Source organism: Mustela nivalis (genome assembly GCF_964662115.1).
Source record: "Mustela nivalis genome assembly, contig: HAP1_SCAFFOLD_1032, whole genome shotgun sequence".
In the NCBI taxonomy this organism is placed as follows: domain Eukaryota; kingdom Metazoa; phylum Chordata; class Mammalia; order Carnivora; family Mustelidae; genus Mustela; species Mustela nivalis.
Genome location: NW_028135632.1, coordinates 109,380 through 132,860, shown reverse-complemented (window position 1 = coordinate 132,860; position 23,481 = coordinate 109,380). Strand labels below are relative to the sequence as shown.

Here is a 23,481-nt window from a genome sequence, read left to right as displayed (position 1 = left end):
GCGTCCCCAGCACCCCTTGCCCTGTTCGGCACAGTGAGGGAGAGGTCAGAGGTCCTGGGTGGGGAGCGGCACTGTGTCACCTCCCAGCTTGGGAGCAGACCCCTGGCTGCAGCAAACACTCATACCCAGAGGCCTGGGGTCTGACTGGGCTCCTGACCTCCCCTCTCCTTGTTCTTTGAGGCCCCACACCTTGCAGGGCCACGGACCTCCGCTTTCTTGCCAGCCCAGGGTCAGGAAAGTGCTCTGTAAGCCGTAGCCCAGCTCCTTCCCCTACGTTCAGAGATTGGCTTTGAACCAGCTGGTGTGAGCGAGCCACTTCTTTCTCTTCTGGTCAGCTTCAGGAAAAGAGAAAGCTCCACGAATGTGTCTCTAGGGATTTGGTTTGCAAAACTAAGAGGGAAGGGTCACTGCCCAGAATCTCAGCTGACCAGTTTGCTCACTTAGAGCTAGCAATGTTTGGTCCAACTTTTCCTGAGCAGAGAGCAGGTGCTCTAGATGGACAGACCCCCCCCCATTCATATGTTGAAACCTACCCCCAAGGTAATGGCTTTAGGACATGGGACCTTTTGGGGTGATCAGGTCACAAGGGTAGTGCCCTCCATGATGGGACGGGCTTGGTGTCCTTATAAGAGAGACACAGGCACGTCAAGACAGCGAGAGCGTGGCAGTCCACAAGCTGGAGGGGGTCCTCACCTAAATCAGTCCCTGTTGGCACCCTGATCTCAGACTTCCAGCCTCCAGAACTGCAGGGAGTATGTTTCTGGTGTGGGTAAGCCAGCCAGTCTGTGGGATTCTGTTAGAGTAACCCCAAAGTACACCAGAGCGGCTTTTTACCCAGTAGGTTGGTGGCAGGAGGCTGTTGTTGACTTTCCAGAAGTCACAGGGGCAAACGCCTCCCCAGATGGACATGCAGGGACTGTCCCTGGCATAAAGGCACAGACAGCTGTGGAGTCTGAGGGTCAGTGGGCTTCCTCAGACGACCCCCACCCCCGTCCCGGAAGCCTCAGCCTCAATTTGACCTCTCACCCAAATGCAGCAAGGCAGCTCCTTCCTGGGTGCGGAGACCTACACGTGCAGTACGAAGCCCAGAATGCTGGGTTAGGGTTAGGGTTAGGGTTAAGTTAGCCTGGAACTTGGGAGGGTTGAGTGGAGTGAATGAAGTAGTGCTGGAATGTTCCAGGCCCCAAGAAGCACTTAGAGCTGGCGGCCATAACAGGGCCCGTGGCTGCGACTGTGAGTGCGTATGTGACCAGCCTGTGATTTGGTGGCCGCCATCGCTGGAGTCTGGGGCACGCGGCCCCCTCGGGCTTGCCATGTGGCGTTGGTGGAAGTTTGGAGAAGGGAATGGGGAGGGAAGCGGTTACCAGCTGCCCCCAGAGGAGCCCCTGCCTCTGGGCTTCCCAGAATTGTCCTGCCTGGTGATCAGCTCCGCCTGGGGCCGAAATCGAGGGGGACAAACCCGCAGAGCGGGAGACACACAGTCCCGTGGCGAGAGCCAGAGATTGAGTCGGCACAGACAGAGAACCCCTCAGAGACAGCCAGAGCCTCTCCCGCCAGGACAGACAGACGCGGGCCTTCTCGTTCCTCGTGCATGTCTCTGAACTCCCTTCAGTCTGCTCCGGGTCGGGAAGGCCGCAGACGCGTCCCCGCACCGGAGTGCCCCGCGGGGCTGCTGTGCCGGGCTCTCCCTCCAGGTCTTGTCAGCACAGGGCCGGTGCAGGGAAGGCTTCTAGCACACCCTGGGACTGCATTTGATTTCTGCGGTCACTCAGTTGTATGACCTGGGGCAAGTCATAAAATCTTAAATGTGGAATAGGGTTTGTAATACTACTTATCTCCAGTGCTCTGTGGTTGAAGGAATTAAATAAAATAATCTGCATAGTGAGTTGCTTCTACCACAGAGGAAGTAGCAAGGCCCAGATTTACTCTCCTGCCTGAAACAACTAAAAAACTGAACAAAATATATGAAATGGCAGACCTGGAAGACAGTGGTCCCGGAGAAGCGGGAAACCAGTGACCTGAGCCCCCATTGCCCCAAGGCTGCCAGAAGCCGGTGTTCAGGCCTTGACCGCTGGCAGCGGGAAGCCAGACAGCCAAGCAGACTTCCGGGGGTGGGGATGGGAGCCAGGGCAGCTCGGGTCAGCAAGAAAAGAGATGCCAGAGAGAGAACTACGGAGCATTGTACAGGGTCTCCCTCAAGGTTGATTAGAACATGCTGGGAGAAGCTGCTCGAGGAAAAGAACCAGCTGCAAAGATTAGAGGGAAAAATCCTATGAGTTCACCCAGGGTCACCTCCAGCCAGACTGGAAAAGCCCATAATTCAGAGGGCACATGGTCGAGTATTCGGTGGGACCTATCCCAGTGGTGAGGGATAATTAGCCTTACAGTGAGTGCTGGTGTTGCCCGACCAAGTTTATGAGCAAGTCCCCAAAGGACCAAACTGTGTCCAAGTAACTCAGCTGTGCCCCAGAACGAAGCCCCAAAATATTTATAGGTATGCAGAAATACCCAGCACCCAACACATTAAAATTCATGTTGTCTGGCAGCCAATAAAAAATTACCCATAATACAAAGAAGCGGAAAATATGACTCATAATAGGAGAAAAATCAATCAAAGGAACCCTAGAAATGTCACAGATAATAGGATTAGTAGACAAGGACATTAAAACGGTTGTGAAAGTCACACTTCATGTGTTCAAGAAGCTAAAATACTGCAAATATAACAGTAAAAACCATTCAGATTGAAATAGATTTTAGAACTGTGTTTTTTTTTTTTTTTTTAAAGAAGGAAAGACAAGAAAAGAGCATTAGGTAGCCATGGGACAACCTGAAGTGGGGGTTAGCATGTGTAATTGGAGTCCCAGTAGGAGAGGGAAGAGTTAGAAAACACTGAAAGAAATAATGGCTGGAATTTTTCCAGTCTTGATGCAAACTATAAACCCAGGGTTCCAAGAAGCTCAATGCAACTCAAGCCTAAGAAGTTTGAAGAAAACTACATCAAGGATGGGGCGCCTGGGTGGCTCAGTGGGTTAAGCCTCTGCCTTCAGTAGGGGTCATGATCTCGGGTCCTGGGATGAAGTCCCGCATCAGGCTCCCTGCTGAGTGGGGAGCCTGCTTTCCCCCTCTCCCTCTGCTGCTTCCCCTGCTTGTGCCCTCTCCTCTCACTCTCTGTCTGTCAAATAAATAAATTCTTTAAAAAAAAAAAAGGGCAAAGCTAGAGGACTGAACTTCCTGATTTCAAAATTCATTGCAGAGCTACAGTAGTCAAGACAGTGTGGTACTAGTCTGAGGTTGAGGTTAGACATAGTGATTGGTAGACTAGAACTGACAGTTCAAAAATAGGCCCTCATATTCACAGCTAATTGATTTTCAACAAAAATGCCAGGACAGTCCAATGGGGAAAGAACAGTCATTCCAACAAATGTTGCTGGGACATCTGGTCACCACATCTTCCCTCACAACACGCACAAAAGTTAACTCAAGATCGATGCACATAAATGGAAGAGCTAAAACTTTTATAAAATTTTTAGAAGAAATTGATCTTGGGTGATGAAGGCAAAGCCTTTTCAGATATGGTCCTAAAAACATAGGTGACAAAAGAAAAAACAAGTAAACTGAATTTCATAAAAATTTTAACATGCCTCAAAGTACATTATCCACAAAAAGTGAAAGACATAGGAGAAAAACATTGCATAACATACATATAATATATATATATATACTATAGAAATACATATTGATAAGTGTTCTATATATATTATATATATAATATATATAACATAAATAACTCTCAACTCAATAATCCAACTAAGAAAAAATGGGTGAAAAATCAGAACAGACATTTCTCCAATGTCTGTTGGATGGCCGATGAGCGCCTGAAAAGAAACTCAACGTCATTAGTCATTGTGGAGATTTATTTTATTTTTTAAGATTTTATTTATTTACTTGACAGAGAGAGAGAGATCGCAAGTAGGCAGAGAGGCAGGCAGGGGAGTGGGGGGAAGCAGACTCCCTGCTGAGCAGAGAGCCCAATGCAGGGGCTCAATCCCAGGACCCTGAGGTTGAGGCTCATGACTTGAGCTGAAGGCAAAGGCTTTAACCCACTGAGCCACCCAGGTACCCCTGTCATCATGGAAATTTAAATCAAAACCCCAATGAGGGGCACCTGGGTGGCTCAGTTGGTTGAGCGTCGGACTCCTGGTTTCCCTCAGGTTTTGATCTCAGTGAGATAAAGCCCTGCATCGGGATCTGTGCTGGGCGTGGAGCCTGCGGGCCTCTCTCTCCCTCTTCCCCTCTCCCCACTTGTGCTCTCTCCCTCTCTCTCTAAAATATAAATAAAATCTTCATTAAAAAATGAGCTATTGGGGACGCCTGGGTGGCTCAGTGGGTTAAAGCCTTTGCCTTCGGCTCGGGTCATGATCCCAGGGTCCTGGGATCGAGCCCCACGTTGGGCTCTCTGCTCAGCGGGGAGCCTGTTTCCTCCTCTCTCTCTCTGCCTGCCTCTCTGCCTATTTGTGATCTCTCTCTGTCAAATAAATAAATAAAATCTTGAAAAAAAAAGGAACTATCGGTATATACAATATAATAGTTGAATCTCAAGTTACGCTGTGTGACAGGACTCAGACATACTGTACTCTTTAGCAACCCCATTATAACCCCATTTACATAAAGTTCTAGACCACGTCACCCTCGGCTGGCTTGGGAGTGGGGGTGGGAGGCGTCACTAAGGGCACAGGCGCCTGCAGACGGTCATGCTGTCTGCACTGTGGCGGCGGCTTCCTGGGCATCGCAAATGTCCAAACTTAGCAAATTTCACATTCAAATATCTGCACTTTATTGTATGTAAATTATACCTCAATAAAAATTTTTTTAAGTTAAAAGCCTGTCGTCTGTGTAAAACATGCTGCTTGGCGTATTAGAGCTACTCGTTACAAGTGGGCTCTTATTCTCCGATTCGCATGGTCAAGGCTCAAAGGGGACTCCGGGCTTCAGGAAAGCCCTGAGGACTCCATCCTCAGCAAGGAGGGCTGAGCTCTGCTTCCCGTGGAGTCCTGGTGCCCTCCGGTGGCCCCCAGGGGTACAGCAGGCCGCCTTCTCTGGTCACCCCCCTCTCCCCCGCACCTCTTCCTGCTTGGGCCTCTGCTCTCCGCTCTAGGATGCGTGTGTCCAGCTGGGCAGCCACTTGTGCCCCTGGCCCAGGTCCCCGCCAAGACTTAGCAACCACTGGGAGACATCCTCGGACCCTGATTTCCTCATCTTACAGCAGACATCCCTCCCTCTGCTGCCCCCGGGTAGGCGGACTCCGTGACTCGGTGGGGGAGGAGGAAGAGGGCCTCTGGGTGGAGCTCAGTCCTCGGTGTCCTGAGGTGAGACCCTTCCTCCCTCACCCAGCCCACCCGCTCCGCCCCACAGCCTCGCAGCTGGCCTCCCTGCCTCCCTGCAAGCTCTGTGTTCCCATCTCCCGAGGCAGTCGGGGCAACTGCTGGAAAGCCCTTGCCCCGAGCCTGGCGAAGGTCTCCCCTTGGAGGGCTCCAGCCCCAGGTGGGGCTGTGCTGCTGAGCCCCAGTCTGGAGGCAGACAGGCCCACATACGTGTGCCACCAAGCCTGGCGTGGCCCTGGGCCCGCTAGGAGTCCACATGGAAGCAAGAGAGGCGACAGGACCCCATCCCCCTCCGCCCTGCCAAGTCGGCACCAGGGGGGTTGCAGATCCAATGTGAAAGGTGAGAAAACACAGCTTTCAACAAATAAGCAAGGATATCTTCATGAAATCTTTATGACTTTGGGCCAGGCAAAGAGTTCTTTAAAGAACAGAGAAGGTGAGCGGTGTGGGGCGGTGTCATTGGTTGAGCCTCTGGCTCTTGATTTCAGCTCAGGTCATGACCTCAGGGTGGTGAGATCGAGCCTTGCATCAGGCTCTGCGCTCAGCACAGTCTGCCTGGGGCTCTCTCCCTCTGCCCATACCCCTGCTCTCTCGCTCTCTCAAGTAAATACATAAGTCTTTAAAATAAATAAATGAAATAAATATTTTTTTAAAAAGCGGGTTAATCCGGGAGCACCTGGGTGGCTCAGTGGGTTAAAGCCTCTGCCTTTGGCTCAGGTCATGATCTCAGGGTCCTGGGATCAAGTGCTGCATTGGGCTCGCTGCTCAGCGGGGAGCCTGCTTCCTCCTCTCTCTGCCTGCCTCTCTGTCTACTTGTGATCTCTGTCTGTCAAATAAATAAATAAATCTTTAAAAAAAATGGGTTAATCCTTTTACTCATTTTTTTTCAAAGATTTCAGTTATTTATTTGACAGAGAGAGACAGGGAGGGAGGAACACAAGCAGGGGAGTGGGAGAAGGAGAAGCAGCGTTCCCACTGAGCAGGAGCCGGACGAGGGGCTCGATCCCAGGACCCTGGGATCATGACCTGAGCTGAAGGCAGATGCTTAATGACTGAGCCACGCAGCGGCCCTGAAATAAATCTTTGAAAAACGAAGAACAGGAAAGGTGATAGGGAAAGGCGGTGTTGATAACCCGGACTATATTAAAATTTAAAATTTCTGTTTATCAAAAGGCCCTGTGAAGACAGTGACATCTAAACTGAGGGGGAAGGAGGGGGAAGACATTGCTTGCACAGACGTCAGTAAATAATCCTTACCCAGAATGCATGTGTCCTATAAATCGATAAGGGAAAGACGCATAAAAGTGGCGAAGCACCAGGAAGACACGTACCTTCACAGGAAAAGAAACACCGTGGCCAACACCAAAGGAAACGTGAATTAAAGCTGTAGCGTGGCACCCCGCCCCCCAGCCTCCCCAGGGCAAGGTGACACAGACCGCCGGTGGGGACGTGCAGCGCACAGGCCCCTGAGTGTGTCCACCAGTCTGAGCAAGTGTGTGGCAAGACCACTGGACGAGCGCGCCCTCTGAAACCAAGGACACAGGGTCTCCAAAGGAAATGTTCTGGAATGTTCGCAGGCTCAGTATCTGTAAGAGCTGCCCAGCGGAAACCACCCAGATCTCCATCCACAGAGAAATGATGCAGGGATGCGAGCATCCCCACGTGGGGCCCCTCTTGGCGGGAAGCTGACCAGCGCAGCCCCCGGGGTGCCCGACTCCCACGCGCGTTGAGGCTCAAAGGAGGCCGCCGGCGAGAGGGTGGTTTCCGCCCCACTCCTGGCGCAGAGCTCTCAAATCCTTGGAAATTCCCAAGCGATAAGAATCCTGGATCGTCTTTTGTGGAGGTGACTTCTAAACCATGTCTGTCATCTGTCGTCCATCATCTGTCTTTACTGACACACAGGGTCCCATTTCCACCTTTGTTCTAAAGAGGTGACTCTGGGAGGCGCTTGGCTGCAGACGGTCCTCAGAAAGCCCAGCCAGGATGAGAGGTTGGACTTTCCAGCCCCAGCCCCTCTTCCAGAGAGGGGAGAGGTGGGGATGGAGGTAAGGATCCCCCCCGCGTAGGTGAGGGAGCCCCCCGAAGTCCCAGCTAGCTCGGAGCGCTTCTGGGTTGCGGGCCCCGTGGAGGTGCAGGGACGGTGGGCGAGGACGCGCTGTGCCCTTCCTCACGCCTCGCCCTCGCCAGCTGCTCATCTGCACCCTTGGTCCCTCCTCTTGGGATAAACTGGCAGACCTAAGGGCTTCCCCCCTAACCCCGCCCTCTGGGAGCCACTCCAGGAAGTTCGGCGCATCCCAGGGTGAGGGGGCGCGGGACCTCTGGTTTCTACAAACTTGTCAGCCAAGTTTGTAGCCAAGACAGAGTTTTGGGCAGCCCAGGACCTGCTTGTGACAGGCACCCTGTGCGGCTGAGCCTCACCTGTGTCTCTGGGTAGATGGTGTCAGACTCGAGCAAAACCGTGGGACCCGCAGCTGGGGTCAGAGACGCAGAAGGGCAGCGCTTGGTGTGGAGAGTACAGGACACTCACAGGAGAACAAAATAAGAAGAAAACAAGCTTTTCCTTTTCCAGACACAGGAGGGAACTTAGGACGCAATTCCACTTGTTAAGTTCACTGCGGGCCAGGCTGGCTCGCGCAAGGCGGCCACGAGGCAGACACCAGCAGGCAGGGCCTTCCCGGCTGCGGGCAGCGGCCGCCACACGCCGCACTCCCCGTCTGGGCCCTTCCTGTGTGGGTGACGCGCGGACCTGTTTACCAGGACTCCGAGCACCCCAGCCTCCCTCACCTGTGAGGCTGCCCCCTCCGCCATCACCCCCACAGCCTCGGCCCTTGCTGTCTCCCACCCACTGGGGCACCCAAAGACCGCTTGGTCCACGGCCTCTTCTCAGACGGTCTCCGGCCCCTCCAGGGCACCCCTTCTCTCCACAGTACTTCTTCTTCTTCTTCTTCTTTTTAAAGATTTTATTTATTTATTCGACAGAGATCACAAGCAGGCAGAGAGGCAGGCAGAGAGAGGAGGAAGCAGGGTCCCTGCTGAGCAGAGATCCCGATGCGGGGCTCGATCCCAGGACCCTGGGATCACGACCCGAGCTGAAGGCAGAGGCTTAACCCACCGAGTCCCCCCGGCGCCCCTCCACAGTACTTCCTTCTTGCTGGATGTTGCGGTCAGAAACGACTGGACTGACCCAGTTGTTCAGATGTTTGCTGTCTAGCCCCCTCTTCATGTTCCCTCTCCTGGAGGCCACACGTGTGGGTGTCACAGAGAATGCGTGGGGATGGGGATGCGGGTTGGCCTGGAGAACGGCCAAGAGGCGCAGCTTTGGGACCCAACTCTGCCACTTGCCCGCTGTGTGGTCGTGCGCAAGTCACTCACCCTCTCTGTGCCCCACCAAGCTCAGCTGTGAAAAAAGAGTAGTCCTTGTGCTCCCTCCAGGGACAGACAGGTTTTAGGAAAAGTGCTCACGAGGGCCTGGAACAGGAGGGGTCATTCTGGAGACCCGTCTCTGAGGCCCTGTCCCGCCTGCTGGCCTACTCTTGGTGACTGGCTCAGCTGGGAGCTGGGGGGCTCCAGGCCCCCTTTCTTGGAGGGTCGGACTCCACCTCCCTCTTGGGACCATCTATAGGAGCCAAGGTCAGGAGGGTTGCTGGGGGGAGTAACCCACTTTCCACCCTGAACCCTCCCAACACTCTGTGGAGGCCCCAGGCTCGCACTCCTTGGGGCTCCTGCCACCAAGAGCCCTCAGTGATCCCACTTGCCCCTTGCCCACTGGCAGGCGCAGCAGGGCTGTGGGGGAGGGGCCATGAGCCTCTGGAGGCCAGAGGAGAAAGGTGCAGGCCTTGCTCCCTACCCCCCAGTCAGCAGCAGCCCCCCGCCACAGGACCTCTAGGAACATTCTGGAGTGCTGCGGCCCCACTTACCACTCTGCAATGCTCTCTAATCCACACAGGGGGCAGGGCAAAGCTCTGAGGCCCAGAAGGGCCTCGGCTGGTGGGGGCATGGGAGATGGAGCTGCTGGCACGGGGGCTGAGATTTTACAGCGGGCGGGGCCACTTGAAGAGGAAAGGTCATCCTGGGCCAAGAGATGAAGTGCAGAGTGGCCTTCAGCTTGGGCAAAGGAGGCCCGTGCAGGGCCGATTGCCGGGCAGCATTCTCTGGCCAGCGTCTGACCCGACCAGGAAGGCGTCCCTCATAGAGCTGGAGGCTCCTCAAATGCCATCTATTTGTGTCTTGGACCCTGACGGCGGGCAGGAGACATGTGACCACAGGGATGGAGTATTTTTGGCAGTGGGGGTGGGGCCCGCGTGGTGAGCCCAGCACCGTGCTGCTCTGGGATAGGCAGCTCGGATGCCCAGCTCCGCTGCCCAGGCTGGCCACCGGGTCCCAGGTATGACACTATTAGTCCCTCATTCCCACGCTAAGAAGTCCCAAAGTCAGAGAGAGGGACTTCCCCAGGGCCAGTGAGGAGGGCAAATTTCAGGGGTCAGGAAGGCACAGTGCTCTGGTCGCAAGGCGACTGCATGTCAGCACTGGCCTGGCCAGAGTGACCTCCCTTGGGGGGTGATAGTGGGCCAAAGGCCAGAGGGCGCTGTTGACTGAGACGAGGCGGAAGGAGGAAGCGCTGACAGCTGGGCAGGCCTGGGTGAGGGGCAGAGACCTGGAGGACGGCCCATGGGGTCCACTGGGGGTTAGGAGCCTCATTTCTGTTCTGTGACCTCCTGCCTAGGCAGGGGGCAGAGCCAGGCACTCCCTGATGACCCCTGAGTGGGCTCTAGCCAGCACTAGTGTGACCTTGATGATCTCCGTGGAAGCCCAGAAGCCTGTCCCAGCCAAGGCTGGTGGAAGGTCATCGCCAAAGGCCGGTCACCTGCTGGGCACTGCGGCCCCTCCTCCATGGCCAGCTGCCACCTGAGGCGCGCTGGGACAGACCCGGGCTGATCCTCGCCAGGTGAGCTGACCCCAGTGAGTGATCCTTGAAATGGGCTCTGCTGTGTCCAGTCGGCCTTGGTACCTGCAGGTCTGCAGGGGGCTGGAGAGGGTGGAGCTGGCCCAGTGGAGCAGAAAACGCTCCCAGATGTGAAGAAAGCCACTTCTGGGGACAAAAATTCAAACGTGAGGATGCTGTTAGTGTGCTTGGCTAATCAGAGCCACGTTTGATTCTAGGAACCGGCGCACCACAAGGTTATCATTTGGGTCGGCTGGGAAATCGGGAGTTACAGGTTTTCTAACTTGGAGGAGGGGCCGGTTCTGACAGCTGCTCGGCTCCCTCAGGCTTCCCCTTTGGTTTTCTTTCAGGAAGCAGATGGGGTGCTGGCCCCCGAGCCAAGGAAGCAGAGGGCGCCGCAGAGAGCGTCCGGCGGCCGGTGCCCGGGACCTGGGCCCACGAGGACCCCGCCCGGCCTCCAGCTCTGCCACCCCGGCACCTCTGCTGACCTGAAATGGAAAACTTCCAGTACAGCATCCAGCTGAGTGACCAGGACTGGGCTGAGTTTTCGGCCACGACGGAAGAGTGTGGTCTCCTGCAGGCCGGCCTGGCCTCAGGGGATGAGCTCTTGTCCAGTGACATTGACCAAGGGGACAGCAGTGGCAGCAGCCCTCCGGGGCCTCCACCCCTTCTCGAGGGGCGGCCGGCTTCTGGGGGGAGGGGCTGGCCCGGCTTCAAGGAGGAGGACGAGGCAGCTCCCCGGCCGCTGGTCAGCAGGTCTTGGCGTGAGCCTGTCTTGGCCCCGGGGCCCGATCAGCAGACGCCCAGCACGTCCGCACGGTCAGAAGCTCTGCTGTCCCTCGGATCTGATGCTACCCCCCAAGGCCAGAGCTTGTCGCTTCGAGGGCCGGTGTCTTCCCGAGGCGAGATGCAGAGGCTTCTGCAGGGGCCTGCCCCCCAGGGCCCTGCCCCTAGTCCCCCTGGTGGGCCTCCCCAGAACTCTGAGCCTCCTGGCTGCACCCCAGCTCCCCAGAGGCCCCCTGGCAGTCCCGGAGCCCCGGCACGCAGCCCTAGCCGAAAGAAGAGGCGCGCCGCCGGGGCCAAGGGGGGCGGGTGCCTGAGCACCCCCGGCTCGGCTGCCCCCCAGCAGGGTTCCCCGCTGCCTGCTGAGGTCAGGCCCAAGGAGCGCCTTGGCCTGGCTGCGTCCGGGGGGCAGGGTCTCCCGGCTGGGGCAGCGGAGCAGACCGCAGGAACTGGGCAGGGAGAAAGCTGTCTGGAGTCTGCAGGAGCCCCTGCACAGGTGACCCTGCAAGGAACAGATCCGGATCTGCCGACACCTGTCCCTGCAACTGAGGAAGGTACAGAGCTCCTGAGAATGGCCCCGGGAGCTGAGCTACACACCACGTCCACACCTGCCCGGGCCGCTCGTCCAGATATTTCAATGGCTGAGTCAGATGTGCCTCTGTCTACACCTGCCTCCAAGCTTCAGCCCGATATGCCTCTGTCTACACTTGCCTCCAAGTCTAGACTGGACATGGACCTGCCTGTGCTGGACCCAGTGGTCAAGCAGGAAGTGGATTCGTCCACACCTGCTCTGCTGCCTCACCTTGTGTCCAAGGCCCAGCCTGACGTGGGCGTGTCGGCAGCTGTCCCCACTTCCCGGGCCGGGCCTGATGTGGTGGAGGTGGGCCTAGCGGCCACGCCACAATTGAGCCCTCTTGGGTCTCCAGGAGGACACCGGGAGAAACCCAGAGAGGAGCCCTCAGCAGATGCCCCTGGACATCACTCAGGGGAGCCCCCACCAGGCCGGGTCCAAGCCCCCAGGAAGAAGAAAGTGCGGTTTTCCATGGCTGTGCCCAGCCCTGAGGGGCCAGGCTCAGGAGAGACCTCAGGACCCCTGTCGCCAGCCGCGGCCCGGCCCTCATCCCCCAGGACAGCCACGGGGGGCCGAGGGGGGCCTGGAGGCTGGGACGCCATGGCAGTTGGGCCCCGGTCTCCGCAGCCTCGGATCCTCAAACACCTGCCTCCCCCTGCCCCCTCCGCTTCGGTGGGGCCCAGGCCCGGGAGCAGCTTTGCAGTGACCCTCCCAGAGGCCTACGAGTTCTTCTTCTGTGACACCATCGAGGAGGAGGATGAAGGTGCTGAGGAGGCGGCAGAAGGCGACCAGGCCCTGTGTGAAGCACGGTGGCCAGACGTGTGTGAATTCTTCTTCCAGGACCGCGGAGCCCAGAGGCCCGGGCACGGGGGGAGCCACGCTGTGGCCCAGCCCCCCCAAGCTGAGGTTGTACGGGCCGCTCTACCTGGAGACCCTGTGCCCATCTCCATCCCTGAGGCCTACGAACACTTCCTTGGGGAGGACTCCCCGGGAGGCACGCCCGAGCTGGCCGCCCTGCTCCAGGTGCGGGCCACGGAGCCCCCCAGCTTGGCGCCCTGGGGCGTGGGGCCTGGCACCCCACCAGAGCCCAGCCCAACCACAGCAGAGCAGCTCAGTCTGGCAGTCAGGCAAGCAGGTGCGTGTCGCGTGGGCCCCATGGGCTGTCCAGGCCTGGGAACATACCGTCCAGGGAGTCCAGCCAGGAGGGCCCTGGGGGAGGGGCGGGCTAGGACCCCGAGTCATGAGCCGGGGGGGCGGCGCTTGGGGATGATCTGGGGAGGGTGGACCAGCTCCTGGCCGTCGCAGGACGTCGTCCGGGTGGGCAGACGAGGCCAGACCCCGCAGTTGTGCAGGGATCTGTGTCTGCAAGGACCATCCCTGTATCTGGGCCCCACGACGGCAGTGCCCTGCCCCCAGCCTCTAGCACGGCGGATGCTGGGATGGCGCGGGCCTTGCCGCCCGGTCAGGCTGTCGGTAGACGTCATGCCACAGTCCCCTCGGAAGATACGTCACAAACCAGGAAGTGCCTCCCCAGAGGCAACCCGCACAGGCCAGCTTGACTCAGCTATGCCCCACGCCGCTCTGTGTCTTGGGACGGAGGTGTCTGAGGGGGCAACCCGAACACAGAGTGTGCTTCTCTCTCCCAGGGGGGCTCCGAGGTCCTCTCCCCTCTTTGGCCCTCAGCCAGAACGACATGTGCCTCGTGTTTGTGGCCTTTGCCACCTGGGCTGTGAGAACGTCAGACCTGCACACCCCAGATGCCTGGAAAACAGGTTTGGGGGCCCTGGGGGAGGAGCGGGCTAGGGCCGGGGAGGACCAGGGCCGCCCAGTCTCCCTTGCTGGGCCGGCAGGGGTGACGGGTGCATGGCGAAGCCTAGGTTCCTCCCGTGACCTTGCTCCTCTCATGGCTGACGCACCCCTCGCCCCGCTGGCCTCCTCTTGCCCTGTGAGGACCAGGCCATGCGGGTAGCCGGTGGTGACCCGGCCGGAACGGAGCCGGCACTCAGGAGGCTCTGCATTTCCCTCACAGTCTTGCTGGCCAACATCGGCACCGTCTCTGCCATCCGCTACTTCCGCCGGCAAGTGAGGAAGGGACGCCGCAGCCCCAGCCCCAGCTCTTAGAACCCAGGCTTGGTCCAGGAAGACACAGGACAGAGAAATGGCCATGGGCACTGAGGACAAGGTGCTACCCTCAGGTCTTGCCCTTTGACCCCTGTGTTCTCCGGCATCTAGGAAGGAGCCAGTGTTCTTGCTCCTGCTCCGTGGACTCCCGCAACGTTCTAACCACCGGCTAAGGCCGAGGTGATGCTTCACACCTGGGAGGAGGGAGATTCCGGAAGGCTGGGTGGGTGGGTGCTGAGCAAGGAGCTGCTGAGTAAGGTGACCAGATTAGCTCATAAAACATAGGGTGCCGGGGAAACTTGAATTTCAGACACGCAGTATTTGATGCTTTGCACTGTGATGTGTGGTTTATCTGAAATCCAATTGAACTGGGTGTCCTGTATTTTACTGGGTTATCTAGTCAGCAGGGAGAGGCAGGGAGAGGCACTGGGAACGTGAAGGTGTTGGAGCAGCAGCAAAGCCCCAGCTGGAAATCTGGGAAGGGGGCAAGAGTGAGGAGACTGATGGCCTTCGGGTTGGAGGGGGGTGTCCCAGGGACAAGTGGGTGAGGAAGGGAAAGCCTCTGAGGCCTCTGTGACCCCTAAGCCCCAGGCTGCCTTGGCTCCTGCCCGAGTAGAAGACAGCGAGCAGGTCCCCGCAGGGGCGGGTCGGATGGTGGCTCCTGCAGGGTGGGGGTCTGTAGGGCAGAAGCTGGAGCCCCTCCTCTGGGGAACCTTGGATGAGGTACAGAGGCACAATAGGGTGGCGTCGGATAAAGGATCAGATATTTGGGATTGTCCTAAGGCTTTGAGGCGTCAGAGATGGGGCAGGAAGGTGGGTGGAGGCTGGTGGTGGCAGAGCCGTGGAGCCCACAGGGCTGGGTGCCAGGTGGGCCTGTGCACAGGGTCCCCAGGATGGGGGACTCCTGACTGCTGAGCGGAAAACGCATGGACACACAGCACAAATAGAACCTTCTCTTTCTTTCTTATTTAGTCTCTTGTCTGTTTCTCCTGACCTGCCCCAGCCCACTGACACCCGCCCAGAACGTCCTCTACCTCTGCTCTTGTGTCTCGGACTTTGCTGACCTCCTACCGTCACGCCCTCTGACCTCACGTGCTCTGACCCTCACTAACCTGATGTTCCCAGCCCTCTGACCTTCACACCTGCTTCCCCCCCCACTGGCAGGTAAAGCCTGCGCCAAGTGGCCTCCCTCATTGCTTCCCTGGAGGAAGGGCTGCTGCCAGGTCCCCTGTGAGGCCTGCTCTGATCTGGGGTCCAGCCACGTCGCCAGGCCGTCTTCAGGATGCGGCCCCCCTCCCGGCCGGCCCCCCTCCCGGCCCCTCCAGAGCCCGGGGAAGGTTGGGAGCTCTCTTCAGCCTTCTGGGATGAGACACGGACTCAGCACTGGGTGGGGTTTGGGGCCTGGATGCCGGTCAGCCTGTGGCCCTACAAAGAATGGCCCAGGCTGTGCTGCAGTCCCTACAGCAGAGCCCACGCTGGCAGGTGGTCCTGAGAACCAGCCACCCAGAAGCCATCAGATCCACTGGACGAGCCCCCCACCAGGCTCAGGTCCTCCTCGGGGCCACCGCTTGTGGGAGGGAGAGGAAGCGTTGTCCCGGAAGTTGCCATAGCTCTTGGGGGGGTGGCCACCTGGTGGGGAGGACAGAGACCCCTTTAGGAAGCCACACCCAGCACTCCCTTCAGAGAGAGACAAGGGCCCTCACTCACCTGAGGGAGGTGGCAGGGGGTCCGGCGAGACTTCCTGCACAGGGGCGGCCTGGGGATCGCAACCACAAGTCTGAGAGCTGGGCCCTGGGGGAGGGGGCTTGGAGAGCAGCCCACCACCCTGCCAGACCCGAGCCCCGCCTCTTCTGTCAGGTCGCTTCCTGCCTCCACCCCCTACCCCTGCCGCTTCCTGTCTTTGGTCTCAGCTTGCCCTATCGTCCTGCTCCCCCAGGGCCCCAGAGCCCCCACACTCTTTCCACCCCTCCACAGGACCCCTTACCCGGCAGGGGTGAGTGCTGCTACTCACATGCTGTGGGGAGTCTGGAGGGAGTGGCCCCTGGCCCTTGACGGAGCCTCGGTGCCGCTGAGAGGCTCTGGGCTGCAGGGCTCCCTTCTTGGAGAGCAAGTGGGGACCGGAGAGTCCAGAGCTGGGGCCCGAGACAGGCACAGACACAGGGACCGAGGGGAACGGGCTCGAGGACTCAGGTCCAAGTGAGCTCTGCGCTGCGCTGAGGAACTGCCAGGGAAGGGGTGGGGACCTGAGGCCCTGGACCAGGACCTCCGCGGAGCTGAGGGATCCCGGCGCCCCGAGCCCCTTGGCTACCCATCATGGCCTGAGCAGACCTCAGGCTGTGGATACATCGAGCCTTTCTGTCATCCACAGGGAACTGACCTCATCCAGGCCCTGGACGTCCGTGATCTTGTGGTAGGAGGTAGCAGGTGGTGTGTAGGGGTCGGCATAGAGTGGGGAGTGTGGGGTCTTCAGAGAGTGGTCTGGGGCCTCAGGGTTGTCCTCTAGGCTCTGCCTGCTCAGCTGCAGGCAGGAAGACACAGGTTTCTCGGAGCTAGAGGTGGCCTGAGCCCTCCCTTCTCTGTGCAAGGCCTCTAGGTGGCTCCAGGACCATCTGGGCCTAAGAGACGGAGGCCAGGGAGGCGGAGGGCGGGAGGAGGAACTGGGTCAGTGTGCCGGGCCCACCTTGGTCAGGTCCAAGTACAGCGAGGTGGCCAGGCTGGGCTCCTCGGTCCGGGCCTCACTCCTGGGTGACCGGCTGCTGCTGCTCCGTCTCAGCTCGGCCCTCTGCCTGCGGGTGCTGGTGCGGCCAGGGTCGGCCTGGTCCTGCAGGGACCAAAGACCTTCCAGAAGGTTCCCAAGGGCCCTCACCCACTCAGTTCTCTGAGGATGCACGAAGTTCCCTCCAGGTCCTGCCTGGGGTAGAGTGCCATGGGGACCTAAGTTCTCCCGCACAAACTGTCCGCATGGCCTCCTGTGCTTGTCCTCTGCTTACCCCTCCTCACCTCCTGATACTCACAGGCACAGGCTGGGCAGGGCAGCCTGTGGTGGGCGGCACTGACGACTCAGGGAGAGAGTGGCTGGTGTGGGTGGAGAGGGGTGCGGGGCACCCCGAGTCCCAGCTGGTTCGTCCGTCCGAGGAGAGGGAGCCTCGGCCGCCACCCATGACCTGGCCAGCGGCGGCAGGGAGCAGGGAGGTGAGACAGAGAGCAGGACCCCTCTCCCTAAGCAGCCACGCCCTAGACCTACGCTTTAGCCCAGAATGTGAGGCGTGGGGGCAGCATCTCCTCCTGTGGACCCCTCACCTGTGTGGACCCCCACAGCCCCGGGAGGCCAGCCGACGGGGCGCCTCCAGCCCGGGGCGAGACGGTCTGCAGACAGAGCAGCCAGTGGCTGTAGTCCTCATAGCTGGCACACAGCACACGAATGGTGTTGATGAGCGGGCCTGACACACAGACTCCGTGAGGGGTGCCGGCCTGCAGGGAGCCAGGCTCCTGCAAGGCCCCGGTGGGGAGCTGGGGCGCCCAGCAAGCTCCTGCCCTCCCTCCCGGGCCAAGCCTCCGCCCACCTTCGATCAGGAAAGAGCGGATCTGCTTCTCCTTCTCCTCCAGGTTGACGTGGATGGTACTGAGGGGCAGCTCCCCCTGCGGGGCAGTGACGGAAGGTGGGGCCGGAGCCTGGGGGGTGAACTCTGGGCCTCTGCCTGGGCCCCTACTTTTGTCTCACCCTGCAGAGCTGGCCTGGGCCCTCAGACGCTTAGGCAGGGCTGAGCCGCATCCCTGAGGGAGGTCTGCACTCCCTGACTGGCGTGAGGGATCTCTGTGCGCCTGGACTCCGGTTGGGGCTTCACTGGCCCGCGGCAGGCACAGACAGATGCCTCTGGGGACTGGTTCCCTGGGTCACCTACCAAGACTGGGGGTAGGTTGGAGGGGATCGTGGGGAAGACCCCTGCATTTTCCTCAGTGACCCAGGGCCGTGATCACCCCCAGAGCGGAAGCTAACTGTGGTGCACATGACAGACACACCCCAGCCCCAGAGGACCGTCCCATACACGCATGCACACACGTGCCCCCAGACCCCAGGAAAGTGGCCACTCAGAGGTACAGGCCCCCCTCAGGCATGCTGGGGCCCAGCACAAGAGTGTCTCCCTGGAGTGGTTCTGCCCCATGCCGCCGGCCCCAGGCTGCTGGTGGCCAACGCTCCAGGGTGATAAGGGGTGCTCGGGCAGGGACGCCTCCGTGGCCACACCACCGCTGAGACCAGACTGACCAGGGCAGCAGGCCGGGTGGGTGGGGCCAGCACACTCTGTCCCAACAGGCCCTGAAATACAGGTTCCTCCTGAGCTGCTGCCCTCTCCCACCCCCACACACAGGGTGTCTCCCGGGGCGCGTCCTCAGCCAGGAGGGACCCACCTTAAAGCAAAGCCCCTCTGCCTCTTCGGAGAAGATAGCCAGGGATGACGGGTACAGGACCAGGAGCCGGTCCTGTTGCTCCTGTGAGGAGGTCGGAGGGCGGGGTGGGGGCGGGACCTGTGTGCGCGAGGCCCTGGCCCCACTGGCCTCCTCAGGCCTTCCCTCATCTCCACCCCCACCCTCCCTCCTCACCCCTCCCCATCTGTGCCTCCCCCACCTCCTCTCACCCACCCTGTGCCTCCGTGTCCTCAGCCACGTGTCCCCGTGATCTCAGCCCACTCCCACCCCTCGGCCCCCGCCTCCTCCCACCCCTGCGCACCCCCCCCCACATACCTGTGAGGGCAGATGCTGCAGCTTGACCCTTGAGGCGCAGACGGCGCTGCCCGCCGTCCGATGTCCAGATGCTGCCCGGAGCCGGATCAGCCTGCGCTGCAGAGTCCAGGGCAGCTCACCCTCGGGGGAGCCCTAGTGAAGGGGGGTCAGGGGCAGCAGAGGGCGTGGGCGCAGAGGGGAGAGGAAAGCGTCCTGGGGGTCCCCAGCACTGACCTGCAGGGGCACCGAGTGGCAGAGCTGTGGCCCTCGCACAAGGGCTATCTGCTTTTCCAGGTGGTACAGCCAGTGGCCCAGCTCGGCCTGGCTGGGGCAGAGCACATGAAGAGGAGCAGGCAGCGGGCCTGGGGGTAGAGGTGGGGAGTGGGCTGGGCCAGCAGCTCATAGGAAAGGCCTGATCCAAGGGCTCCCTGGGCACCACAGGGCCTGGGACGGGGGAGCCTGTGGCACCATCCTGGACCACTGGCCTCCAGCGGCTCTGGATGTCCCCTGCCCACTGTCCTGCAGCCCAGCTTGGCAAACACCCACTGGAGGAAAAGCCAGGACCCCCCCATGCACTCAGGGTCCCTCCAGGTTCGGAAGCTCAGCCAGAGCTCGAGATTGCTGAGCAGCCCCAGCTAGAGGCCCCTCCTGGGGGCCAGGTCCACTCATGCCCCCACACACCTGTGATCTGGAAGGCATGCTCTCTGGACCCCTCAAGCGGGCAGACACTCAGTTCCATCAGCGGCAACAGCCCCTGCCAGAGCACATGGAGGGAGGGAGGGCTCGGGAACCCCGGTGGACATGGGTACCCACCTCCCAAGAGGCTGCTCTCTCCCGCGACCCCTAGCCTTCCCCTTTGCCTACTTCCCCCCACCTGGAAGGTGAGTCCTTTGGAACCATGGGCCTGGAAGTAGAGGTAGGAGTGGAACAGTTCCAGATAGCAGTCGCTGATGTCCTGGGGAGAGCAGGGCTGCTGGTCTCAGGGGCTGGGAGACAGGCCCCAGGCTGGTACCCGAGCACCCCCCACTCGGCCCGGCCTGGCCCCACCTGGCTGTGTTGGAATCGTAGCTGGACCTTGGCGTAGTGCACAACCTTGCCCAGATCCCTCACAGGCACCCTCCGCCGCCCCTTCTTGAACACACTCAGGAACGGCTGCTCTAGGTTTTCGGGCTGGCTCTCCAGGCCCCGGAGGTCCTGTGGGGAGCAGAGCTCAGGGGAGGGGGCCTGACCTGCGGCCAGCTGCCCCACCCATGCCCACGCCCGCGGGTACATGATGCCAAGGTGAGCAACACACACACACCACCACTCACAGGTACAGAAGCCCGACGCACGCTCACGGCCTTTTAGTATGGAACTAGGGGCCACAAACACGCGTGACATCACGTGGTCTGGTGGAGAGACCGTGAGGTCTGTGCTCTGTGGACATTCGACCCTGATTTCTGATATTTCCTAACCTGTGCACCTTCGTCTTGATTATTCGGCCTCCCCAGACTGGTCGTGTCTGAGGGAGCCGATGCGCAAACCCCCTCTGGGTCTCCAGGGTTGGCTCCGAGTGTTTACTACCTGGCTCCGGGGAGGGTTCTGCGCAAACACTCTCACCACGGCCACTGCAAGCAGCAGCAGTCAGTTAACAGGCAGCTGGGAAGAGATGCGTCCCACCAGCCCTTGCGCGTGTGCTGATGGTGGCCGCGCACTGCAGCGGGACGGGGACTTCAGCCACCGAGAAGGCCGAGGTCCCGGCGCTGGCGCACGGGGTCCTCTTTGATCTGCCTCCTCCGTTTGTCTTCTTCTCCCACATCAGGCACAGGCTGACGCGAACACTCGCGATCCCCCCCACCCATTAGGACTTGGCTCAGATGTCCCTTCCCCATGAGGTCCCGTCTGGTAACCTCGCACTGTAGCCTTCCCCGACCCCTCTGCACACCTTTCTTCCTTTACTCTTCTCAACACCAGCCGCATCTGGGCTTACCAAGTCTTCCACCCGTCTTATCTTCTGGTTCTGTCATGCGGATGGGAACACCAAGAGAAGAGGGTCTTTGTCTGTTTTGCCCACTGCTGTATCCCTAGAAGTAGGCCAGGCCCGAGATGTGCTGGGGGTTCCCCGCTTGTCTGCTGAGGGGAGGAGTGTCGGGGCACAAACACTTGGCCAGTCCTGCCACACAGAGAACCCTCTCTAACTGGGGGCTCCGTCATCCGACTGGAAGTCAGATAGAGATGGGCACTGACCTGACACCCTGGCTAGAAGGGCTGAAGTCTAGGGGCTCAGGGGTGAGTTGGGGAGGGGCCATGCTCTATTTGGGAGCTGGCAGAGGCTGCCTTGAGGGCTTTGAGCCCTGGCCAAGCTAAGCTGCCCCTTGGGCAAGCCCAGGAATGTGAGGCCTCCTTCTCTCTGGGTGGGGCCTCCTGTATCCACACCCAGTGTGGGGAACAACACAGGGATGGGACCCATGAAAAATAGGCCACGAATAGGAAGGACCACGCAGCCGTCCCTGTGGCCCAGGCTCAGCCTTAGGGGCTAGGGAGGAGTCAGCTCAGAGCCTTGGGGGGTACAGAACCCCCTACAGGGGAGGGCCTACCAGGTGGCTCCTCCCCCAGCCCCAGCTCCCAGGTTCAACAGGCCTGCTCCCCTCTCCTGCTATTATGGTTGCAAGAGAGGACCACCAGGGCCACCACATCTCACGGGATTCCACCAGGCACACATGATGCGTCCTGGGCTTGGATCGAGCCGAGGTGTGTGATGCAGTCACACAGAGGAGCTCTACCGCGGCCCGGCTGGACCCTGGACAGAACTGCCTGTCCACCTCCCGGAGGCAGCATGGTTTCTCAAGCCCGCACTTGCCTGCATGGGGCCCTGGGACCTCAGAGGGCAGGAAAGGGGACAAGCCTGGGCTTCCCAGCTTGATGGGGACAAGCTGGAAAGGTAGGCTCTGGAAGCACGCACCAGTTACTGGGCCTCGAAAGAACACTGTGAGGAGAAGAGTGCAGGACTGGAGCTCTGACCCAGAGTGACAAACGTTCCTCCTTCTCTGGCCTGGGGTTAGATTTTGGGGTATCATTTCCCTTGCATTCTGGGGCTTTTGCACATAGCAGAGCCTCCTACCATACCCGAAGCTATCCAGGTTACGGTAAAGGGCTGGGTGCCCTCCCCTCTCAGCTAACCCTTAGCTCCCCAGGAGCTGCGCAGGGTGAGGGGGGCAGTGTTCAGCTCAGAGGTGGCCTAGCATGCAGGAGCCGTGTCCTTGCTGTGTGGCCTTGGTAGGGGGTAGCACGGTGCGCAGCTAGGAATGAGGCAGGGGTGGGTGCCGAGACACCCCGGGAGAGACTGAAGCCTGAAGCAGGTGAGAGGCTGGCTCAGCAGACACCTGGAGCCCCTCACTCTCGCGGAATGATGGCAGCCACCCCGACACAACCCCACGCCCACGCAGCGACAGACATGCCGGTCTACCTCGAATGTGCCTGGACGCACTGTCCGGCCCCCAAGTTGGCGGGGGGGGGCAGTGGGTGGACACCCCAGGTAAGGCTCTGGGTGGAGAGCCTGGTCACGGCGCCCCCTCCGGTGGAGCAGAGACTTGGGGAGGGCCCGCCCCCGGCCCGCGGCCCGCCCCACTGACTCAGTGTCTCGGTTTCGCTCTCTGCTCAGGCTTTCCGCCAGGGGAGCTCCCCAGGGCGGGGCGGTGTCTTCTTCCTCACTTGGTTCTGGACTGACTCCCCCCAGGCTGACAGGGAAGACCCTGGGCCCTGGAACGCTAGGACAGGTACACGCAGTCCCACAGAGACCACCACCGCCGCACCCTGTGAGCTGGGACGCGCCACCCGCCTGCTCACCGGCCCAGGGATGTAGTAGAAGATCTTGTCAGCGGTGGTGTCCAGGTCAGGACCCGCCTCGGTGCCGAGCAGGCCGGCCAGCTTCCTTGCACCATCCTCTCTGGGGACAAGGGAAGGGGGGCTCACAGCCTGGCCCCCGGGGCAGCCTGAGGGACCCCCTGTGATCTGGGGACCAAGGCTGTGCTCCACACCCCTCACCTATTTCCCTTCAGCGAGGGCTTTCTGGAGAAGGAGGCCCGGAGCCTCCTAGGGGCCTGAGGGACGCAGTGGTTGTTGCCCATGGGCGGCGGTGGCGGCAGGACCGAGTGGAGCAGGTCGACCGGGTCCCTCCGGACTGAGACTCCTGTCCCGCCTCCCAGGCGGAGCTCTGGGAAGTCTTGCCCCTTGCCTAAGGGCCGGATGAGGGTGGAGCCTTTCTGGGAGGGACCCAGCCCTGACCTAGGCCCAAGGCTTTCAGTACTCTGACCTGGGTCCTCAACGCTGGCAGGCCAGGCTGGAGTTGGGGGGCTGGTGGGGAGGAGTCTTCTCCCCTGGCCCAGCCGGGAGCGCCTGTCTCAGCCTCCAGTCTGTATGGGAGGGGCTTCGGAAGCCTGGTTTGTGAATACTTGGTCTGCCCACACTCAGGCCAGGTTGCCTGCGGTTGGGGCTCTGTGAGCCCAGGGCTCCCTCTCCCCAATACCACCCCTCCTCATGGAGAGCACACATCATATTCCACCTAAAGGCCACATTCTGAGTCACACTGACTGTAAGGGGGCGTGTGATTGTTCTCAGCTGCTGAAATAGGAGTTTGTGACTTTGGGCAAGGGGAAGCCATGACCCTCCCCCTACCCCTCCCACTCCAGCCCAAACCTCACCCCAGGCCCAAGTCCAAGAAGGAGGCCACAAACCTCCTGGGTGCACCCAGGGCCATCACGGTGCGGTAAGGTAGGGTTAGTACCGTGCATGCTTCTCTCCCCAGAGCCTGGGATGAGATGGGACCATGAGGGCCTCTCAGGGCCAGGCTGACTGGGAACCACACTCCTAGTTGGGTGCCCACGCACGATATCACATCCCTGACCCACCTGGGCGTGAAGATGTTGCCTTGAAGGACTCAGATACCAAAGCAGAGCCTCAGCCCAGCTGCACACCTGTCCCCAGGC

General features: G+C 60.0%; 2 protein-coding genes across 3 annotated transcripts; one reads left to right on the top strand and one right to left on the bottom strand.

Moving 5' to 3' along the window:
• Nucleotides 1-8,329: 8,329 nt before the first annotated feature.
• On the bottom strand, nucleotides 8,330-23,447 carry PLEKHN1 (pleckstrin homology domain containing N1). 2 transcript variants are annotated; one of them, XM_082750388.1, is made up of 16 exons: nucleotides 22,541-23,447; nucleotides 22,343-22,442; nucleotides 19,565-19,711; nucleotides 19,392-19,472; nucleotides 19,199-19,271; nucleotides 18,752-18,879; nucleotides 18,539-18,670; nucleotides 18,206-18,286; nucleotides 17,362-17,437; nucleotides 17,099-17,238; nucleotides 16,813-16,962; nucleotides 16,479-16,619; nucleotides 16,176-16,316; nucleotides 15,810-16,019; nucleotides 15,506-15,554; nucleotides 8,330-15,427 (listed from the first exon to the last, which is right to left on the bottom strand). In XM_082750388.1, the coding sequence occupies exons 1-16, from the start codon at nucleotides 22,621-22,623 to the stop codon at nucleotides 15,312-15,314; spliced, it is 1,848 nt and encodes a 615-aa protein (XP_082606514.1). In that variant the 5' UTR covers nucleotides 22,624-23,447; the 3' UTR covers nucleotides 8,330-15,311. The 2 variants fall into 2 exon arrangements, with proteins under 2 accessions (XP_082606514.1, XP_082606513.1); XM_082750387.1 differs by lacking the exons at nucleotides 22,343-22,442; nucleotides 22,541-23,447 and having other exon boundaries at nucleotides 19,565-19,978.
• Nucleotides 10,817-14,765, top strand: PERM1 (PPARGC1 and ESRR induced regulator, muscle 1; the record flags this gene model as incomplete). The annotated part of the gene is made up of 3 exons (XM_082750384.1): nucleotides 10,817-12,812; nucleotides 13,324-13,449; nucleotides 13,707-14,765. 3 exons carry the CDS (start codon nucleotides 10,817-10,819, stop codon nucleotides 13,796-13,798), a joined length of 2,214 nt encoding a protein of 737 aa, XP_082606510.1. The 3' UTR covers nucleotides 13,799-14,765.
• Nucleotides 23,448-23,481: the final 34 nt, after the last annotated feature.

Excerpts from the sequence above, each read along its gene's own strand:
- PLEKHN1 (XM_082750387.1), bottom strand. The coding sequence starts at position 19,897 with ATGTCACGCGTGTTTGTGGCCCCTAGTTCCATACTAAAAGGCCGTGAG. Across the intron at positions 16,963-17,098 it reads GGCTGTGGGGGTCCACACAG|GTCATGGGTGGCGGCCGAGG; the intron begins GTGAGGGGTCCA and ends GCCGCTGGCCAG. Across the intron at positions 15,555-15,809 it reads CTCCAGACTCCCCACAGCAT|GCCGCCCCTGTGCAGGAAGT; the intron begins GTGAGTAGCAGC and ends TGCGATCCCCAG.